Raw genomic sequence first — 23,543 nt, 5'->3', positions numbered from 1 at the left:
GGGGGGCTCAGGCCCCCGCAACCCTGGGAACCACCATCTTCCCGGGGCACATGTTTATAATTGCAGTGAGGGGCTGCCTGGCCCCCGTAGCACCTGGGACCACCACCTCTCCGGGGCTGTATGCTGTAATGGAGGGGGGCCACAAGCCAACATGGCCCTGGGAACTTCCACCCCCCACGGCTGGCTCCAGCAATGTCCAGGGGTGTCCACCCCCGGGACATTGGTATTCGCTAATGCTTGGTGGGGGCACCGATCTCCCCAAGCCATAACAAACACTCCTCAGGTTTCAGAAAGCAAGAGCATGTAAAGCGGAGCAGAATTGCATTAGGACAGAGGACTAACACTTACTCACTCACCTATACAGTCACTGACATTGGCACACACTCACCCATACATCATTCTCACATTCACTCACTCACCCATAAAATCACTCATATACCCATCACTCACCTACACTGCCTTTCACATACCCAGTTACGCACCCATATACCACTGACAAATCCACGTACTCACACACACAGCCATATATACACTCACCCATACATCACCTCCCATGCACACTTAATAACCCATACAGGCACTGACTTACCCACTCACTCATCCATACAGGTAGTCACACAGGTACTCAGACAACCAATCACTCACCAGTGCAGCCACTCTTGTACCCACTAACACACCCATACAGCCACTTAGACACCACCTGATGGACTTATACAGACATTCACACAACCAGTCACCCACCCATACATTCACTGAGACACCTGATCATTCACTTATACAGTCAGTCAAGCACCCCCTGAATCATTCACACAGGCACTCATACACCCACTGATATACCAACACACACGGGTATATATATTTAACACATAACATTTTTAAAAACACTCAGAGTCACAGGATGATGTCATGAGTGATGTCATTTGAGATACCATCAGTAATGTCATCAGTGATGTCACTGAGCATGTCATGAGTGATGTAATATGTGAGATTATAAGCGGTGCATTAAGGGGGGGCGCAAGTTATAGTTATCTCAGCTAACTATAGCTGCTGAATTTCTCTGGTTTTGTATGAGTGAAATCGGGGCCTAACTATAATGTCCCTGTAACCTTTGTTTTTATCTATATATATATAGCTTGCAGGGGAGCCCCCTCAAGTTTCGTTACGCCACTGGTCACAGGACTTTCAGCTGTGGTCCAGTGAGGTGTTGAATGATAAGCTCATAAGGTAGAATTTAAACAGTTTTTAAATCAAGCTTTTCGAGAGTTGCATGCTGCACTGCTTTCTTAAGTGTACCCATGAGGGGCTCAACAAATCAGTTGGCCTACGGTCACAGAGGTGTGCTCTTCAGATGCTTTATATTCAGATGCTCTAAGAAATCCTGGAACTTAAAGGAGGGTCATTATCAGACTTCAATATGGCCCTAACCCCCTATGTCGCAAAAATGCCATCTGGTATCTCAATGATTCAGCCTTGAGTGGTTGATGAGAGATCCTTGATTAAAGGAAATAGGGGCATATGCATCAACAATGCCATTTGCGATTCCTTATTAGCGAAAAATAAGGAATCGCTAATAAGGAATAGCAAAAGGCTATGCATGTAGGAATCGCTATTCAAATAGCGATTCCTTAACTTTCCTTAATTGCTACTAGCAAATAGCGAGTAGCAATTAAGGAATGCCGTCCCAATCATTCCTATGGGCCTCCAGGCCCATAGGAATGAATCGGAGATTGCATGAGCAAATAGCGAGTACCAGTAGGTTCTCGCAAATTGCTCATGCAATTTCAAGGGTGCAAGGGTGTCAAAATGACACCCTATAGCACCCCTGAAAATGATATGTGCACATATGTTGCACACCCACATGCTCTAAGGGCATGTGTGTGCGCAACATGAAACTTTGAAAAATGCACAAAAGTGCATTTTTCAAAGTTTTTGCAAATTACCATGCAGTTCATCTTCATGGTAATTTGCTCCCCCTATTAGCGAAATCGCTAATTTTTTTACTTTGATGCATTGCATTTAAGGAATCTCACTTTGGGATTCCTTAAATGCAATCGCTATTTAAGGAATCGGTATTTAAGGAATCCCTATTTAAAGAATCGCTATTTAAGGATTCCTTAAATAGCGATTTCTGCTTTTGGGTTGATGCATTGGGATTGGGTATTTTTAACTTAATACCGGGAGCTATTAGCGAATCGTTATTTTACCGACTGGATTTTGGGTTGATGCATGAGGCTGATAGTGAGTATTCGTACACAGTCACTATCAGGTGGAATTTCTGATAATTTCAAGGTGTATTGAGTGACTTTAGTAGAAAGACAGTTGCATACATGACAGGCCTTTAATTCCATTTCAGCCCGTTCACCGAGATACGGAAACCAGATTCGGTCTCAGAGAGCTTTTTTGGTGGCTTTAATTCCACATTCTCTTTCATGGGCTACTTAAATCAATTTCTGTTGCAGACTCTCTAGAGTCAGGATTCTTGACCCTCGCAATGTAATTCCTCCCGGAGTTATGGACGGTCAATCTTTGACATTTTTGCATTTTTTATATTCACCATCACTGGTGAGAGGTCGTGGTTGTTGGTTCCATAACTGATGTGGAATTATATCTTTAAGCTTTATCATATCACTATCATGGCTTATGGCAGTGATAATCTGGGCTAACGAGATGGCAGCTGGTGTGTTTGATTTTACATTGAAATTGATATAGGCTTCAGCTGTCTTGGATGGAGTACCATGACCTTGTATAGGCACGCTGCAAAAAGTAGTCAGCAGGGTCAAATGGTACGGGTCCGTACGGGCAGTGAGATCTCAGACCAGTTTAACATACACAGGGGTACTAGACAAGAATGTCTGATATCACCACTCATTATCACCGGCTCTGGAACGGCTGGCGGGCTTATTCCATCTATTCGTTCCACAATGGGGAATTTCGAGGGCTTGCAGTTGGGAAGCTCTATTCTTGTATGCAGATGATGCATTAGTGTACCTGCAAGATGTGACTACACACCTTCCCCAGGTAATGGCAGTGTTGGAGGATTTCGGTGGGGCTTCAGACCTGTCTGTTCCCAATGCGCTGCCCTTATGCAGGCGGAATGGGATGTGTTGCCTCAGCTGGCGGTGGAGTGGCACCTTGACTCCTTTAAGTGCATGGGGCATTGATCGCGTTGTTGACAATCTCATGCATGGTAATCGAGGGGTCATGATGGCCGTGATGATCGGCATTCATGGCTCACTGGCTTTTTGGACCTCCCTGATGCTCTCTCCGATGGGTTGGGTGGCCATAGCAAAAATGCTGATATTACCAGACTATTTTACAACTTCTTGGGCCTCCCAATTTGCCTGCCCCACGGGTTTTTCTATGAACTGGAATCTGTCCTATTGGATCTGATCTCGGTGCAAGGTCGAAAGAGAGTGGAACTACGCAAACTCTATGCACTGCTGGAGTTTGGGGGCCTGGAGGACACACCCTGTGAGCTGAACTATGCAGCCACACAGCTGCAGCGACTGATGCAATGACTCTCGGACACCCCAGCCCTGAGCAGTTGGTCATACAGACTGACTTGGTTGATTGCCCTGTAGTGGACTGGCTCATGGACTGCAGGCAGGATCCACGTCGGAACTGTCACCTGTTTGGCGCTGCCGGAATACGTATGTTCAGCCCAAACATCTTTCACCTTCATATTCTCCGATCTTGTCTCTATGGTCACTGCTGACTTTACATCGGGTGGCTGAGCAGCAGAACATCAGAGTGTGGGGAGAGTCCGTGCTCACGACACTACGAGACCTATACACACACAAGACCTTGCTGTCATTCCTGGAGCTTATTGATCAATATGGCTTGAAGGAGGGTGAGTTCCTCTCTTACAATGCACTGTGTGCCGAGCTGGGTGCGCTGTGGGGGACGGATTACACACAACTGACCCATTTCTACCGTTGCATACTTTACTCACACATGGCCATGAAGGGTGTGTGATTACAGCGCTCTGCAGAGTGTTCTTGGATGCCCGTGTCACACACCTACCGATCTTGTAGGAGGGCTGTGCTGCTTCGCTGGGACTAGACCATACAGATAGACAGTGGGATATGGCGCTTGGGCAGATGTGTGGGGTTTACAGGAATGCCTGACTGAAAAACATTCAGTTTAACTTACCTGCATCGGACATACCTCACTCCTGTACCCAGTCATCGTATATTTCCGACGGCAGCCCCCACTGCCCTGCCCCAGGGTGAACTTCCTTCACATATAATGGTCCTGTCTTCTAATAGAGAAATTCAGAGGGGTGGTATCATCCATTACCGGCTGGATGCTGCCAGTCGGCCACCTGTGGTGCCTCTTGAAAATCAGCATGTACACGTAAAAACAAGTACGCTGTTATGTTCATTGACCTATGTCCTAGGTAAAAGGTGCTTCGCCATGGCCAGGAAGTGCCCATAATACTACCCTCAGCGACTCAGGCTGTAGTACCTGCTCAAATGGGTGAAGGCGGAGGTTGCGGCCTGGCACAATCAGATATCACATTAGAGGGATGCACTACTGTCATGTCCTTTAGGTTAGTCCCATAATGTACATACCAACATACATTTTGTTCCATCCACACAAAATAACAGTCTTACACAGGTGACCTTTTACCTAGTAGCTTACTTCTGTCTCTCCGACATCGGGCTCTTGGTACCATATCTTAATCCATGAACCTGACGTACATAAACATGTCCCCAGACACAGTAGATTTATTCTGTACAAGGGTCACCACTTTTTTTCATCCATGGCCAACAGCCTGCTGTGCATGATCATGTTTGTTAAGAAAAGGATTAGCAGAGGATTAGGGAATGGTTTCAAAACATATCTATTCTGGAAAAACCCTGGAGTGACTGCTTCAGTATAAAAGACCCTCACTCCCCCTTATAGACACAGAGGAGAATTCCTTCCAGGCTGGACCGAGACTCTGCAGGCTGATCCTTCGACAGGCAGAGACCTGAAATCCCTTGCGGGGTGCCATCCTTGGCACAGAGACAGGGTCCTTCATTCAGAACCATCAGGTGAGGGGTTAGTACTTCCCCGGGGACTCCTTGGCTTCATTAGGTCCCATTAAGACATATCCTAGCACTTGCACATACATGCTTCACCTACACCTTTAGGCTAAGCATAGTTAGGTAGGCTACGCATTGTAGGAGTACACCAATGCTATAGTTTGATATAATATGCTTTTATTCATCTTATTAGCACTATGGTAGAAATGTATCTACTATTTACGATATTGGTACTAGCGATCACATTTGTTTCTTCCTGTCTTTTGATTGTCGCAGCTAACATGTTTCACACTAGACTGACGCTTGACCAATAAATAATTATTGAAACCATTCCAATCGCCATTCTTTGTAGTCTGAGAAAAGCAAGCACAAGTGACTGAGCCAAAGATACTGTATTGTTTCCACGATGCCTGAGGAATCAGGGTTGTCATGTTCAGTGGTTGCCAGCAACTACATACACCACTTTAGAATATTGGGGGGTGGTAGTGGCACTGTAGAGCTAGCTGGTCTAACGGCTGACTCATTCTGTGGGGGTGTGCAGAGTCTGTCTGCACACCAAGCTCTCAGTTTAGGTCATCCAAAACACGCAGGTCCTGGGGGTCCTAGTAACTACACAACACCACACTTAGACGCCTTAGACATTTACCTGGCAAACTGGAGGCTAAATCTGACGTTAGACCGCCGTGATCCTACTACATCTCTGCCCCCCATTTACCCTTTTGGAACTGATTCAGTGTGGGTCACGATGCAACTCCTCTGGTCCATCACACCCAGTTATGGTTGTGTAGAAGTTACTTGCCCCCATGTTTCCTTGGTGATGGGCTGTCTTACCTACCCTGCATGGCCCTAACACCAGGGTAAATCTCTCCCTGTCACCCCCATCACACAAGTAGTGTAGTAGCTCTTCTGTTTCCCGTGTTGCATGGTCCTAGCCCCTGTTGGGCAAGTTTGTGGATTAGGGATGGTGGGCTCCTATCCAGAGATATGGGTTGTACCTGCACCCACTAGAATGATAGTGCCACCCTAAGATAGGATGGATAGACAACAGGAGTGAACTTTATTGGTTTGGACCACTGGCCAACACTGCTACTTGGCATGGATCTCTGTCTCATTTGTATTTACTGCAAAAGTGTTATGTTGCTTTTGTAATGTGCGTTCCATCTGCCCAGGATATATGCCTAATCACTCATAAAGAGTTACTTGGAACAAATTCAATGTTTTTTAGGATTACATTGCTTTCTAAAATAATATTGCTTGGTAAGGTGGAGAATTTTTTTTTTACTTGCAATGTTTTGCAAAGGTGGCAGCTGCTGAAATTAAAGTAGTTTGCAATTCACCAATTTTCATTTGCATTGACTTTCACAGTAGCAAAGGTTTCCTCCTGCATGACCGATTTAAGGAGTGCATTTTCAATTAAACACAATACCTGAAATCTGTGGACATTTTCCGCTAAAATCCTATGTGTGGACGTCTTCCTCCTAAGTGTTTACTTATACAAAAGTTTTTCCACTGAAGCCTGAGTACCATTAACATTTAAGGATACATCAGATGATCATATACTCTTCACTTTAGGGGATATATTTGTGGGACTTTTCTGGGACTTTAAATTTCTGTGCAGTACACTTTATTTTTGTTGACTTTTTCTGTCACAGTGTTTATTGATTTTAACACCAACATACCGTATAATCAAAGTACATACTTGCATATGTTCCATTATACACAAAATGAATTATCACAGTTGTATCACAGTGCAAATTGCCATCTCCAATAGCATTAAAACAAGACACAGGGCAGGAATATCTATACAAAGAAACAAACCATCAAATCAATTGGTAGAAATTGCGCCACATCCAACATACCTTCAGGAGATGTGTTTGAGGAGGGCATAACCACCTCTATGTGACGGTGGCTTTTCAAGTGTAAGAGAAGGGTGGAATGCCAACGGGGAAATTCCTATCGAGGTTCTGGCCTATCATACTATGTGGTGAGTGTATCTAGGGCATACCAGCCTGAAGCTAGTGCAGTAGTGGTGTAGAAAGATTTATGTCTGATTCATGGTGGCCTTTCATCTGTTTTGGTCTCTACCTCCCTCAAGAAACCCTCCCATTGCAGTGATGCTGTGGGGTTTCCAGTGAGGCCAGTGTATTTTCTGGTAGCGTCTAGTTCTGCGTACCATCCCCTTTTGACGTTGTCTAGCCATCTGGTAAGTGGGTGAGGCAGGGGAGACTCCAGGTCATTGCTGTACTACATTTCATAAGTACCAGGGCAAGGTCTAGAAACCTGTGCATTTTTTGTGGACTTTGTATGCTTCTCAAGTACCAGCCAGAAGTGTTTGGGATCCACGGTGATCTGTATGCCTACTATCTCTCTGTTAAGTCCATTGCTAACCCATTCCAATATTCCGTAACTTGTGGGCAAAGCCACACCGTGTGATAAAAATCTGGATCCATTTTCTGTGCACATAGGCCAACTATAGAATACAGTCAGGTACATACATGTGAGCCGGACAGGGATACAAATATGCTCGGAATAGGTAATTGAACTGGCTAAATTTGAGGCAAGACCGCATTGACCATTGACAGGCAACATTCCTAATGGATGTCTGATAACTCTTGACCTGTATCCTCTTCCCAATTTCTTTTAGTGGGGCTAAGTTTGGTTTCCCTGTCTCCTGCACTGCTTTATAGAGGCACGTCACATCTTTCTGGACCCTTCCGTGTACCAGGAAAGTTAGAAGAACCTGTGATTATTTTCGAACGCCATGTGTTTTATTCCAAAGTATAGACAGTTGGCGTTTTCGGACAGAGAACAGGAGGAAGCTGCCAAGGGGGAGCCCCGCTGCAGCCACGAAGGCTCCATCCAGGGTTGGACATCATGAAGTGAGTGCAAGTCCCTGCAGCCTGGCACAACCCAGATGGGGACTTCGGGGGCATAGGAGATATGCCCATCTATTCCACTCATGCCTCTCTCCCAACACCATGTGGCTACCTGCATGAGAGTATTTTGCCCCATTATATGTACCACCTGCATTGAGCCCAACAGCCACTCCAATATAAGTCCACTGAGGGAGGAGAAAACCTGTTCCCCACCTCCACTAGGCAATCCCCCGACTGCCACCCCATAGGCCACTGTAGCTGTGCTGCAATGTAATATTTATCATACTGCGGTGCTCCAAGGCTCTCCTCAGCCTATGGAGCATACAACTTGGAATTCGCCACCCTGCACCTGTCCGATCCCCATGTCAGAGCAGTCAATAAGGACTGGAGTTTCATAATGAATGTCTACCCAGTTGCACCGGGACCACAAAGAAGAAGTACAGCAGGTGAGGAAGCACCAGCACCTTAGCAGTCATGATGCGTCCCATGAGTGATAGGGTAGTCTGCTTCAGAAGGGAAGCAAAGACCTAGCAGATGTCAGTGTCAATCCCAAGTTGCTGGTTGTCACATCACTGTCCGAATGGTAGACGTTGACTCTCAAATATTTCAAACCAGAGGTGTAGGTGGTAATGCTGCCCGTTGTGCATCAGACAGTGAACTGAGGAGAAAGAGACAGGACTTATTTCAGTTGATGTTGACCCGATACCCTGCTGAATTCTTCTACTAATGCAATCATGTTAGTTACATTGTCCTCGTTGTCTTGGAGATAAATTTTGATATCATCGATATATATAGGGATATTATATGCCAACTCCCATCCATGCGAATCCCCTAGTTGGGATCCCTTGATCTCAGTGAGCTTGCCAAAGGCTCCATGGTTAATGCAAATGTGATGGGGGACTGGTGGGTACCTCTGCCTATCTGTATGGGTTGGAGATCACTTTTCCAGTTTTCACCCTCACCGTTGGGGTGGCAAATAGTAGCCGAACCCAAGAGAGGAACCCACTCCCCAAGCGCAACTTCCTCAGCACCACCAGCAGGTATGTTCATCAAGTGTACCAAATGCCTTTTCCATATTGAGAGAGGCCACTGAAGGGGTAATCCCAGAGGCGTCTGCCCACTTCATAATCAGAAATAAATGGCAGAGGTTTAGGAAAGTGCTTCAGCCCTGGATTAAGGCGTTCTGTTCTGATATCACCAGTGTCTGGGCTACAGGCACCAATTGATTTGTCAAATGTTTACCCAGTATCTTGTCATTTAAATTTAGAAGTGATAATGGGTGGTAAGAACCCATTAACAGCTGATCCCTGTAGGGTTTTGGGAGGACTGAGATTATCACCTTTCTAATGGAGTTCTGGACCTGCCCCTCGGCTTGGGTCGTTTCGTACACTTGCAGTAATTTGGGGACCAGTTGCACCGCATAAGTGGCATGGAACTCTGCGGCAATCCGTCCATGCCCAATGTCTTTTCTCATGCTATTTGTTTCATAGCTGCATGTATCTCCTCTGCAATTAGTAGGGCATCCAGCTTCCCCCACTGTAAGGGGGATACTGTTGGTAGGTGCACAGCACCCAATTATCCCTCAATGGTCATGTCATCCACCTCCTGTCTCTAAATTGTACAACCAAGTGTAGTACTCTGTGAATTTTGCATTAATTTCTGCTTGACTGATTACTTTCCTCCCCTTGTGGGTCCTTATTGCAGTGATGGGGGCCTTGGAGGTCTCAGATCATAGCAGCCAAGCTAACATCCGACCCGCTTCATCACCCTCCAAGTGTTGGCGAGCCACATATTCCCTACAGTCTAGTTTGCAGAGTCATGTCAAGCCGGGTTTGCGGTCCTTCCTCATTTGTACCAACTAGGGCATGACTTCGGGTTCATGCAGAAGGAGAGTTCAAGTGCATGTATGTCAGTTTTAAATGTTTCCAATTCTCAGCAGAGAACCAATCTGCCACCGTAGACTGACGTAATAAAAGGTTACCACATAACAACCTTGAATGCATCCCATTCCATAAGGATGTTTGATGCTGAACCAGTCAAACAGGCACATGGGGACCTCGAGTGGTGAAGAGGAGCTCTATCATCGCAGAATGATGGGAGCAAGCCCCTATAGGCCCGCCTTCCTCCAAAGGCAAGCACTTCATTTTATTGCTGGGGGGCGCCAGGTGGTAGCAGTGGGGGGAGACTGCATCATTGTATAATGGTACCAGGAATGTGGTCAGAGCTCAGAAATGTGCCCCACTAGACGGCTGCACTGTCAGAGCCCAGCCCCCAGCCCATGGCAGTGTAGATTTGTCCCAGGCCTTTGATACCAGCAGAATGGCCACAGGCCGCTATGATGATCATGCTCAGCCATGTCACTGGATGGGCTGGCAGGGACCACAACCATCTGTGAGGCCTCTGGTTCCCCCGGAAAATGGGTGCAGTCCACAGCAGGATAGGGAGAGTTCTGATACCGAAGGTTGGAGGCCGCTAGCCTCCAATCCTCCGGTGCACCGGATGACATCAGCAGGCCTTCGGAAGTTAACGGGGGTGCAGGAGGTTGTTGCAGTGCTGCCAGGTACTGGTAGAGGCTCAAGAGCCGTGGAGGATGCTCTGTGCTGGGGCAGCTGTCGGTACACAAATCTGAGCGACCTGCCCGGCTGCCATCTTGGTCACACCCCCCATTTTTGTTGACTTTCTTTAAAGAAAATCCAGTTTCAAACATTGTCTGTAAACAGCAATTTATAGCGAATGCACTGATTTTTTACAGGAATTATCATAGACCCAAACAAGAACTGACAGACTGCACTGTCAATACTACATAATGTTTCCTGTCCATGTCTGTTGACTGTTGATTGGGACTCAAGAAGCATAGGGGCTATGGGTCTGGGAGTCCATTGCAGACCCCAGAATGCTGCAGATTTTGCTATATACAGTGAATGTGGGAGTGTGTGGAGCCTGGAGCTGCCTCTAAATCTGATATTCACAAATTCGCCATATTTTGCTGTGCATGTTCTGATCTGGGGTGACTGGTCCTGGCCCAAGATTTTTCCTCAGATGTTTTGCATTTTACTCCTGTGGACGTAACGGGTTTTTGATATGAGAGGGACCTTACAAATATTAATTCCAATTTTTTTTTTTTTAATGATGTGCCTACAGACATCTTTTACTGTCTGGTTTTGAAGACCTAATATTTGCTATACATTAAAAATATATAGATATAGCTTGCTTAGGGTCATCCCCTTGCCCTCAATTGGATGACTTTCTAGTCTCTCTTCTTTCCCTGCTTCTAATTTGATTGCTTCACTCCCTAGTCTTTGTTTTTCCCACCTCTGGAGGAGCATTTCTACTTGAGCTTGTCCCGACTGCATGACTTGTATCCTTCCACAGCTTATTTTCAGGGTACTACTTTTTATCTATTAGTGTTTTCTTACTTCTTCCCCTGTGGGCTGCTTCCCACTCACAGGTTCAGTCCATCCACCCAGATCTTCCGTAGTCTCTGTAATTCTCTCCTACCAAACTGTTCTTTAGATGCTGAACAGCATTGATGAGAAGCATTTGCCTCTACCAAGATAAACCAGCAATGGCAAAATCAATTGTTCACCGCTCATTTTTAAAGGCAAAACTGACTGTCTTTGCCAGTGCTTGTTGGTGTATGTTGCCCAAGGTAACAGTGAGTGAAGGGTTTACTTCTATGCCTGTGCTGGTGTGTGTGGGTGTTGTATTTGGCAGACCTTATGTAACCAGTTGCTATTTATTTTTTATTTGTTTGTTTATATATTTATTGATTTATTATATAGCATAAGCAAATACCCATTGTCTCCTTAGGCAGTAGGAGCCAGCGATTACCAAGGAGAAAGTCACAGAGTCATGTGGGCATTTTAATCATGCCCTCCAGTGTGAATATTTTAGATCTTTGATTTCAGACTTTCAGAAACTTAGCTGAAGAAGGATGAAGTGCTCTAAACAAAGCTAGGGGGCAAAAGACTTCTGAAAAATGATCCCTTGCCTTTAATTGGTTTATAGAGAGGTTTTCTAATGCTATCATCAATCAAGGTCATAATTAATCACTTTGTAAAAAACATTGAGTGTGAGTGAAGAATTGGCTCTCTGCAATGAAACCCAGTGGCGTCACTCTTTGGCTCGTTGATACCACATCCCTGGGTATCCCCATCCCAAAAATGTATACAGAATGCTGCAAATAGCCATTGGCTAATGTTACTGTTAGACCTGACATTGTTAGCGTCTACATTGACACAACTCCACTTCAGAACACACACTGCAAAGAAGACAAAAATGACCAGGTGCAACACTTTTTCTTTGCAACCCGAAGGCTTTTTATCCAGAATCAAACTTCTGAACTGCTGTCCACTTAAGGTTCCTGTCACATCTCAATAGATGCAGTGTCTTGTGTCCAATGTCCTAGCCTTCCAGTCCACCTTGCTTCCCAAAAAGCATTTTCAGTGCTGTGGCATGGTTCATTAAAAACCTAAAGAAATTCAACAGGATCGACTCCACGATGAAAGACCTATACAAGTTACTCATACATATCTGCGTCCGCCTCTAGGCAGTACACTGAAGCACCACCCACACTAGTAATTAAGAGGAAGTTCTCTAGTGGCCCTTGCAACACCTGAAACAGCAACATCACCAGGTTAGAGAACAAAAACGTCTGGAATCCTCAAGGCATTCTACTTTAATGCAGAGGGGATCTTTAGCCCGAGTCCTGCCCAGTTACTGGAAGCTCCATTCCTTCTCTAGTTTTTTAAGGAACTGAAGACTCCGATCTGCAAGTAACACCTTTTTATTATGCAATCTGCCTGACTACCAGACTTCGTCTAAAGGAACCCCCCTCAGTCAAAAGTCACTTGCCTTTTGGCTCAATGTAAATTTCCCAGCCCTTTCACGTTGTGAAATGTTCCTGCCACTCTCTACTAATTAAAACTCCTGCCCCTTTTCCCTTCTGTACCATTCAGTACCTTCCAGCATTTCTGTTTTACCTCTTAATCTTTCTCATCTGTAGCACACCATACCCTGTACTCTATTCTGTACACCCATAACTAAACAGTACTCTCTTGAGTTGTAGCTAGGTTTGCACTGTATAAGTACCCAACGCTGTACATACTTAATTTCCACATAATTTAAATGGAATTTATGAGTTAGTCCACAAACTTAAAAAAAGTTCCAGGCGGGGAAAAAACAACAACAAAGGTCTGTAAATAAATGTGATTAGGAAAGTGGGTAACTGCCCTAGCCAATGGCCTACTCCACACCCTCCTCTCGCCTGTCAATTAGGTATTCTGGATTGGCCTGAATCAGACACCGCGGGTCTACTGCTGCAGCTTACCCAGGCAGTACCTCTTATTATTATTATTATTATTATTATGTTTCTTATATAGCGCCTGAATCGACCCCCGAAGGGGTATCTCCGCGCTTGCCTTGGGAACCCGTCCTGGCTTTTCCCTGTGAGATAGCCCCTATAGGGGCTGCTGTGTGTGGTTGCTGGTAGCAACTCTCACAGTTCTCTGCAAGCTGTCTGTAGTAGACCAACACTCAACGAAGCTCTTTCAACTTTACCTATGCATCAGGCTCCCTTGCTGGGGCTGGGACACCGCTGCCACCCTAGGGAAGATAACAAATGCATTTGTAGTTCATGGTGTTCACAGGTCTGCTAGAATAGGAGAAACAAATGAGTTAAAACACTATAACTCAACCATGTCCTCCAACTGCTTCTGCTTCAACCATCCATCGCACCCAGCTCTGAGATAGGACTGCTTCTCATGAAACCAAGGCTCTAGGAATATGCTGCTACCAGAGGTGCTGAGGCATTATTCATGTTCTTCTTAGCTTCGCTTTGCATTACTCTTACTAGGCACTACCTGGGCCACTTCTAATGTAAATTACAAGTGGTATATGATTTCCATAATTCTCATATAGACTTCATTAAACAATAAACATTCACTTCATCTGCAAATATAAGGGCTCAGCTGGAATTTGTTTTAGAAGTGATGAGAAAAGCATCACTATGTCCCCAAAATGTTTGGTTACTTAGCAGCACTCTTTAGAAGTTTGAAATCCTAATAGTATACATGAAAACATAATGTAGAATGTGTGACCATCTCACCTTACATATAGTGTGTCCACATTGAATTCGACATATGGTATTGTTCAACACCACTACCAACTCATGGATCCTAATGTTTTGTTATTACTATCATTGTGTCTTATAATAATCTCCTATTCTATACTTGGTATAAGTACACCCAACAAACCTCTGACAGTATCTTGTTTTCTACTTCAAGGAAAGCTGGTGGACTCTTCCGGCCGCATTCTGATCCCTGGTATCTATGACAATGTGGCACCCCTAACTAAAGAAGAGAAGAAGCTCTATGAAAATATTGAGTTTGATCTGGAAGAGCACAAGAACAACACTGGTGTGACAAAATTCCGACAAGACACAAAGGTAGAATGGCAAGGCTATATTGTTGAGACCCTAATATTCCTATATTTGATTTGCCAGTGTATTATTAATAGCAGTGATCAAAGTGTATTAAAAAAAGGTATGGGAACTGTGATGCTTTGAGTCATGGGGGTGGGGTGAGTGAGCACGGGGAGAAGTCAAAGTCGGGGCTAAAGAAATGAATAAGTCTGCAACTTTTTTCTTTCTATCACCTTCAGATAACTACATATAGTTGGGCAAGTATTGAGCTGCCTGGGTTTCTTTTTAGAGGGCAGAGGACAGGAGGTAAGGATCTCATTTTTCTCTTCATAGTCCCATGAGCTTACATTGGGGGTGCCCCAGGGCTCGGCCTTGAGCCCTACACTTTTTAAAATGTATCTTACCCCACTAGCTCAGCTGGCCGAAGCCTTGGGGGCAAAAGTGACCTCTTACACTGATGATACTCAGCTGCTGTTTTCCTGGGGCAGGGGAGAAGTGATCGCGGGCAAATCCACCCCAACCTGTCTTAAAAAAGTTTTCCACTGGGTGACCCTTCATCAACTTAAATGTAACACAGACAAAACAGAAATACTATTCTTCGGTCATAACCCCTGAAACATGGCAGTGCTTCTGGCCTCAAGACGCATCCCTGCTGGGCCCTCAGGGAGAATAGTTAAGCATTTAGGTGTCAATTTCGAAAAATGTCTGTTCTTTCAACCACAAATCAAAGCTGTAGTAGGAACATGTTTTGGGCTACTGCAAATTTTAAGAAAGTTCTTACATTTTCTTTCATTTTCTGCAAGAAAGTCGGTCATCCAGCACTTATAACCTCGAGATCGGATTATGGAAATGCCCTATATCTGGGACTCACCAACCACCTGATTAACAGACTACAGGTGGTCCAGAATACAGCAGCCAACATTCTTCTTAGCCTATCTCCAATTAGGAAGAGAATCTTGTTTAAAACACTAGCGCAGGTCCACAAAGCACTTCACCACCTGAGTGCAGGCTACCTTAGGACAAGAATCAGATTTTACCTCCCCTCGAGAAACCTGTGATCAGCCAACAGCCTTCTGGCCAGGATCCCGAGGGTTCACAACTAGAAGTGGGAGACGTGCCTTGTCCTATCTAGGGCCTTCTGCATGGAACAAGCTCCTTCTTAAGATATACTCAATTGATGCTATGTTGCTGTTTAAAAAAAGGCTGAATACCTGGCTCTTTAAGCAAGACTCTATACTCTGTAATGGTGGCCTTTGACCAGAGCACCGGTACACTCCTTGGAGTAGTTGCGCGCTTCATTAGACACATTCTTTCATTCTTATAAAATAATGCACAAGAAATCAAAAAAAATGCAAGTTAAGTTAATGAGTGGAAGTTAATGCACTCCAAAGGTCTGTGTCTCTAACCAGAGGGTCACAGGACTGAATCCTGCTTGGTGAAGTGGAGAACAGTGACTTGTGTGTATTTAGTGCTATGAGGTCCCAGTCTGTGATAGAAAGCATTGTGAATATTCAAGTTATATTTTTAAACTTGCATTACATACTGTATAGGAAAAGCTGCTATGAATGCTCAAATAGATGTAAGATAAAAAAATGCTTCCAAAAAATAGATTTTAGTTATACCCAGACTGTACATATTACAATTTTGTTTTTATAACTGTCCTTTAAAAGGACACACTTCACAGCTCAGCTAGTAACTTGTTTGCAAAACCACTGAAATAGAATAAATCTGTGTGATCAGGAAGCTTAAATATCTTCCATCAACTATAGTCAATACCGGCTTCCAAGCACCCTTTACATTTGCAGATTGACCAGTTGTTTGTATTTACATTTCCTCCAGGCAAGCAGGCACGATGGCAAGAAGACCTTTTTCATGTTTAGTTGTCTTCCTCTCCTTCAGTTTCACAGCACACGAGCCTCCCTGCTTAAACTTCGGCCAAAGCATTTCAACTTTCGGAATTACCCACCTGGGATGATTATCATTTTACAAAAATTGGGGGAACTGTTTCTCATATCATAGATAAGGAGCTACAGCCAAAGTGTTCTTTTTTAAAGGGCAAAAATGTGTTAATTAATGATGCTGTTTGCTCCTTGATTGCCTCATAGAAACTCAAAGCATTGTATGTCAAGCAGCCGTTTAAAATCACCTAGAGTAATCCTGAAAGAACACAGGAGCCCCACATATTCATGACCACAACTATTGGTTTGACTGGGCACAGATTAATTTCCTTACTGGGCCAATGCAGAAGTGAACGCAGAATGTAATGAACAAAGACATTCCCATCCCAAAAATGTATACAGAATGCTGCAAGTAGCCATTCGCTAATGTTACTGTTAGACTTGACATTGTTAGCGTGGCATTCCCCTAAACCTTTTGCTCTCACCCCTCCTGTTTTGCGGAATTTGTCTTTGTTGGCTTTAGGACTCTGTGTACTTTACCACTGCTAACCAGTACTAAAGTGCTTGTACCTTCTCCTTCAAACATGGTAACATTGACCTACACCTAATTGGCATATTTACTGTACTTGAAAGTCCCTAATAAATTGTAGTCAATGTTCAAAGGGCCTATGATTTAAATGCTTCTGGCGGGCCTGCAGCACTCATAGTGCCACCCACTAATGTAAAAGAGCGAAATAAACCTTTTGCCAGAAATAAACCTTCCTTTTTAATATATATAAGTCACCCCTAAGGTAGACCTTAAAGGCTCATAGGGCATGGTGCACTGTACCTAAAAAGTAGAACATGGGTACTTAAATTTTACATGTCCTGGCACTGAAAATTTAGGTTGTTATTCACTGTTTTAAGGTTTATCTCTCCCGTTGGCTAACACTGTGTTACCTTATTACATTTAATAATTGCTAACCTTGAACCTTGAACCTTGAACTGCTGTTGAAACTCAAATGAATTGCAAACGAAAATCCTTTTTAATGGTAAAGCTAGGTTTAGTCACAATTCTGAAAATGCCACTTTTAGAAAGTAAAAAGAACAAATGATGGATGGAATGCTGAACAAGTTACTACTAAATTAAAAAAGTAGCAAAATCCAGTGCCACACATGGCCAACCACTGGTACTGTCTCTCCCCCCCCCCCCCCCATAGAAAATAATGGAGGTACGGAATTGAAATAAACCCCCATAAGAAATTAAAACATTAAAAATATAAATAAGTATGTTTTAATGTTAAAGACATGTAAAACACTACCTATTTCTTATTTAATTAAAAATATATTAATAAACTATTTTCAATTTTTAAATTTAAAAATGAATGTAACAATAATTTGTATTAAGATATTAATGATATTGATGTGTCACCACACTATTGTCTTTTACTTATCAACCTGCATCAGTATCGAGTGTAGGATATCGACATGGGCATTATTAGCAAGGTAAATTGATGTGGAGTTAGAATAGTAACCCTACACTCTCCTCTAGACGCCTACACTGACAATACTGTGCAGTTCAATGTTATACAGTCTATGCCTTTCCAGGTTCATAATTTGTATTCGATATTGTAACATCCAACTGAAATATCAATTGTAAAATGCTCAACAGATTGTGGTAGTATTATGATACTATATCCAAACAAACACTTAGATATGAAATGGATATATAGTACTCTGTATTTAGTCATTCATCTGTTTTTTTATTTTACCTATCAGGAGGATGTTCTTCTCCACCTTTGGCGGTACCCCTCACTTAGCATCCATGGCATCGAGGGGGCGTTTTATGCAACTGGCAGCAAAACAGTCATACCTGCAAAAGTAATAGGGAAATTCTCAATCCGGCTGGTTCCAAACATGCAAAATGACGTTGTGGAAAAACAGGTAAACTATGCATTTCTTTAGTATGTCGCTGGTGCGGCACTAATTGTGAACATGGTGGGATGTGTTATCCAAGGAGATCAGTCAATACTATTATGTTGCACAGTTAACAATCAGATCTTCATAAAATCTTCTATACACAAGCAGTGTCGCTCCTCCGCTATCGCGGAGGAGCATCGCCCCACTGTTTTTAAAAAGTGCAACGTAAAGGAAATATAAAATGACAATAACTTTAAGTAATTATCATTTTATATTTCCATGCTGCTTTGCAGGCTGGTGGTTGGGCGGGGCTGCTCTGCTCTGCTCTCGGAGCAGGGCAGGAGTGGATTGCCCACTCCCAAGTGCACATGACTGTTTGGTTGGCCCTCTCGGCCCGCCTAAAACAGTACTGTGCACTTTGCCTGTTCTCCATGCAGGCTGCATTACAATCTGGGTGGACAACAAGCCCAGGCCCCCATTCCCTGGTTGAGCATTGAACCAGGACACTCAGACCTATCACAACGCTGCATTGTAGCGTGGACTTGGGTCCTGGGCTCACTGTGCCACTGTATTCAAGCTAGCCTGGCTGATGAGAAGTGATGCCCCGAACCCGGTCCCAGGATGCTTGTGTCTGGTCCAGGGAGGACCTGGCTTGGCAGTTTGGGCTGGACTGTTCCCATGAGGCACAGGGTCAAGACTGATTTGCATATGGCTGGGTCTAAACTGGCTTGGCATGGTGAGCAAAAGAACAATGGATTTAACCCAGATCTCTTGACTGGGGGTGAATTTTCGATTTGCTCTGCATTCCATCCATCATGTGTATGTCTTTTGCTTTCTCTCCCAAAGTGCACTGGGTATGCCAAGACGTGGGTCCCAGGATCACTGTGCCACTGGATTCAAGCTTGCCTGGCTGATGAGGGGTGATGCCCCGAAACCGGTCCCAGGATGCTTGCATCTGGTCCAGAGCGGACCTGGCTTGGCAGCTGGGCTGCCCTGTTCCTATAAGGCACAGGGTCAAGACTGATTTGCATATGGCTGCATCTACATGGTGAGCAAAAGGACAATGGATTTAAGCCAGATCACTTGACTGGGGGAGAATGTTTGATTTGCTCTGCATTTTGTTCATCATCTATCTGTCTTTCGCTTTCTGGACCATATTTATAAGGCCATGCAAAGCGACCCTGCATGGCTTTTCATCGCTTTGTAAATACAGCGCCTTGTAATGCAATACTTTGCATGAAAGGGGTGTGCAATGGGTGTTGCTGTTTGGCTGGCCCGAGAGGGTCGGCCAAGCAGTCATGCACACTTAAGGAGTGCAAACCTCTCCTCTCCCAGCTTTGGACCGCCCGCCCTACCCCGAGAGCCACTTACTTCAATAGTAAAAATACAATGATAATTAAAATAAATTATCATTTTATTTTTCCTTTGAGCAGTGGGGCAACGCTCCTCCACCTTAAAAAATTCTACTTCATTAGTACCAGTTTAACACCTCAACACATCAATAAACAACTGCTAGGTTACTGGTGAATACCTGCAAAGGGTCTACCATGGTTCAACACCAGATGTGGCTCTTTTCTAAGTAATGTTTGATCCCTATAAGGTCAAACTAAGCACAAAACAATTTTTGTTCTTAAAATCTTCAGATTGTGCATCATATGTTCCATTAGTTGGTAGGTGCAGTAAGTACATCATCGCCATGGCTACAGAATGACATAATTCCTGTGCCTCTGCTTATAATGCATGATGAAAGGCAAGCTACAGCCTAATATGTAAAAGAATAAATGCAGCAGTTTAAAGTTTGGCTCAGAAGCCTGCAACAGAGTTCCTAAATACCTAGGTTACATAGTCCTGATTCCACCATAAGCATCTTAATTGTACCACCACATTCCCTGCCTCTTTATCTCAATCTTGAAAGTACTTTTTTATCCCTACTTTCACCCTTTGCCACTGTCTTTCTCCCTTTTGTGTTTTCCTCTCTCTTGTTCTGGATCAAAGTTTGTTAAGAAAACAAAAAGTGTCAGTCCCCAAAAATGAGTGCCGGTGGGCCTCACTGGCAGCCACCGGCTCAAATTAGGCATGAAATTTAGGCTTAAATTACCTGGTCACCTATTTTTGGCATTCTGGCCCATTATGGTCTGTTTATCACCTCAAGCAAGAGACAAATTTATATGTTGTTGTTCCTACTTGCGGGAAGCATTGAGCAACTATTTTGTTTTGGTGCAGGTGATTGGCACCTGTGGTCATTTTATCTTCTGTACTATGTTTAGTAGTTCGTGGGGTGAGGAAGTGGGCATGGTGAGTGTGAGGGGCAGTTAGAGGTGATAAGCAGTCTGATTGACGACAAAATGAACAAAACCAATTGTGCTTCTTTGTAGGTGGTAAAATACCTGACTGATGAGTTTGAGAAACTAAAGAGTCCCAACAAGTTCAAGGTGGTGATGGATATAGGAGCAATGCCGTGGATGGCAGACATTAATGACCCTCAGTATGAAGCAGCCAGAAGAGCTGTCATAAAAGGTAAGTGGTAGTCTTAAAAGGACATAGACATATGTGTGACGTGGTCTATCCAATACCAAAGCATCTAGCACCTTCGGAGGGTTTACCAGCACAGGGCTGCCTTTAACAGTGGGCTGTGTGACTTTCGGAGCTAGAGCTAACAAATGTCCTCCTGTCCATGACTGAACGCAATTCACATCTCTTTGCATTGTGCACCTAGCAGTTTGGTTTGTAGTGTCTGCTTCTGAAGAACAAAAGAAAGCTCTGCCATCCAACAAGGTGGCAATGCTCTGTCAGCAGATTGCCGGTGATGGTACCAAATCAAGAAAGTACATTCAGGGGTATTCCACTGAAATATTGGGGCATAATAACAAGTGAATGGTGAGGCGTGGCGTTAAGCAAAAATTGCTAAAGCCACGTTCCACCATTCTGAAAATGCAGGGATGCACCATATTTACAATGGTACAACACATCCCTGCTTTTTCCCTAGTGCTGGTGCTAAACTCAGCTGCCTAGCGCAAACGCAGGCACCCTTGCACCATAGTACAAGGGTGCCTACATTGAGGGGATGATTGTTTTTGTGCAGGAAGGTATCCCTTCCTGCACATAAACAATCACTAATGGTGATTTGTAACTCCTGTGTGTGCTGTATTGTGCAGCACACATAGAAGTTGCAAATGATCATTTTCCTCCTGCACATAAACAATCATTCATGGCGATTCACTGTTTCTACGTGTGGTGCACAATGCAGCACACATAGAAATAGCGAAAACAAGGAAAAATTCAACATTTCTCCTTGTTTCTCCACGTTAATACCACGTGTGCCCTGGTCTTCATTTGGTGCTGTCCCATATTTACACCACCCTTGAAAATAGGGGGCAGCGCCAAAATAAGTGGGTGTTGTGCCGGAATGCACACCGAAAAAACATTGCCCGCGCCTTTCACGTTAAGTGTGGCGTCAAAGGGGGGTTTATTTACAAGGCAGCATTAAACCACATTAAGTGGCTTAATGTCGCTTTTTAAATAACGCAAAGGGATTATCGACACAGGAACGTCACAAAAAGTGACGTTTCTGTGGTAATAAGCCCTTGTAAATATATTCATTGTGTTTTAAGTTACGCTGTACAAAACTATAGTAGCCAAAATATTGGCAACCACAATACTGTATAGGTGAGTATATATTTACTATTCCTAACTCATAAACATATACTTGGATAATGTGTTTATAAACTAAGGCCCGCCTCCGCCAGCCGCCGACAGCGCTGGCAGCCCAAAGACCGCCATATTACGAGTCGACCACAGAGCTGGCGGTGTGGAGGCAGGGACCTTGCAGCAGTAGTGCGTACTATTACCAAATATATTGATGCCTGTGTGTGCATTTCAACTGCATATGTGTCGGATGCACACATATGCATAATACATCTGGCACAATACCATATACCCATTATTGGGGTTCGGCCCATATGTTGGCAGTCCTGGCAATGCGTTTATGGTATGAAAAGGATTCACCTGTAGATTGCTGCACACAGGGTGGTAATCTTTAAGGTCAAGATCCTGCTGTGGATTGGGTACCTGGAGAAAGGGATCCATGTTGGAATTTACCTGGAAGAACAAGAAAGGGGTGAGTATACTCTCCAGATCCTTCATCACCGCCACCTTGAAGCTGGCAGTCAGACCGCTTGGTCCGCTCGTGGAACAGGCAACTTCTAATACACATGGCGGTGCAGCTGCCCTGGACCACCCTATGGTGGCTGCCTTTCCCCTATCATGATGCCGGTGGTCAGTGGTCTGCTGGCGGTCTCGGTGGTTCAGGAGGGGTCCTTGCAAAGTCAATCTACCCAAATCGTAATATGGCGGTCAGACCACCAAACTCACCACACTCGTACTGCCACCGCCGATACGGTGGTCCACTGGACTGCCAAACTCCTAATAAGGACCTAAGAATAGTAAATATATGTTTGAGTATTTAAACTTACTTTAGTGATATTGTTGACCTTCATATTTTGACTACAATATTTTTGAAACACAATAAAGTTCAGTACAATATTCGGACATACAACCCACATGTTTTCTCTGTGCAAGCAACCACACTCAGAAATGCTAGCCTTAATTGCCTGCAAGAGATTGACCTACATTTCTGTGTTCAAGGTGCTCTAAAAATCACCTTTTTCCCAATTAAATACATGGTTCTGTCTGTTGTGTTCCCCCTTTCAGGTTCTAACACACAGAAATACGTGTGAGGGTAGTGCATGCCTTGATATAAAGCCCTGTAACAAACCCTAGCTGTGTAATCAGATGTTTTATCATGTTTAAGTCACAAAAGCAATTTACATTTCAGCCATATTGAACTGATATTGACTTTTTCGGCTCTTAAAATTTGACCCCAAAGTATTTCCCAAACTGAACATTGAACTTTCATGCAGACATAGTTACATGTGACCCTAAAAGACATCCATCATTTATTTATTTATTTATTTATATATAGCGCAACTAATACCCTGAGGCATCCCGGAACCTTGTATGCTGTATTTGGATGGTCGGAGAGTCAACTGTCATCCTTTCCTTGCCACATACAGTGCTTAATTTGCTGGTGGTGGATTCCAATACTCATTTTTGGGGATTGAGGTTTAATTTTCATCAACAGAAACAGTAAGCAGGAGCTGGGAAGAAAAGGGAGAGATAAAGGTAGAGAAAGTCAGGAAAACACAGCCAAAGGGAGAGGGCAGTGATAAACAATAACATGCATGAGAGAAATTAAGGGACAGGAAGTGTAGGGTGGTTAAAGAAAGAGGCACAAGGTGGAATCAAAACTAAGAAGTGTTGGTTGTTGGCAATCCTGGCATTCTGCAGTGTTGGAGGCATGCTCCTAAGAATAACCTTGGCCCAGCACTATTCTTTTACAAATTAAACACCAAACATAAAC

At 44.0% G+C, this 23,543-nt stretch overlaps 1 protein-coding gene across 5 annotated transcripts in view; it reads left to right on the top strand.

The window, feature by feature from the left end:
- The window catches only part of LOC146822776 (beta-Ala-His dipeptidase-like), a 362,817-nt gene that overhangs the window by 321,442 nt on the left and 17,832 nt on the right, over nucleotides 1–23,543 (top strand). For all 5 annotated transcript variants that reach the window (XM_085606966.1, XM_085606964.1, XM_085606965.1 and 2 more), the window contains 3 exons: nucleotides 14,191–14,351; nucleotides 17,984–18,148; nucleotides 20,500–20,641. In XM_085606966.1, the coding sequence (XP_085463092.1) occupies nucleotides 14,191–14,351; nucleotides 17,984–18,148; nucleotides 20,500–20,641 (468 nt within the window). The remainder of the gene's footprint in view (nucleotides 1–14,190; nucleotides 14,352–17,983; nucleotides 18,149–20,499; nucleotides 20,642–23,543) is intronic.

This window comes from Triturus cristatus, chromosome 5_2 (genome assembly GCF_964204655.1).
Source record: "Triturus cristatus chromosome 5_2, aTriCri1.1, whole genome shotgun sequence".
Lineage (NCBI taxonomy): Eukaryota > Metazoa > Chordata > Amphibia > Caudata > Salamandridae > Triturus > Triturus cristatus.
This window is presented reverse-complemented; position numbering and strand designations above follow the sequence as displayed.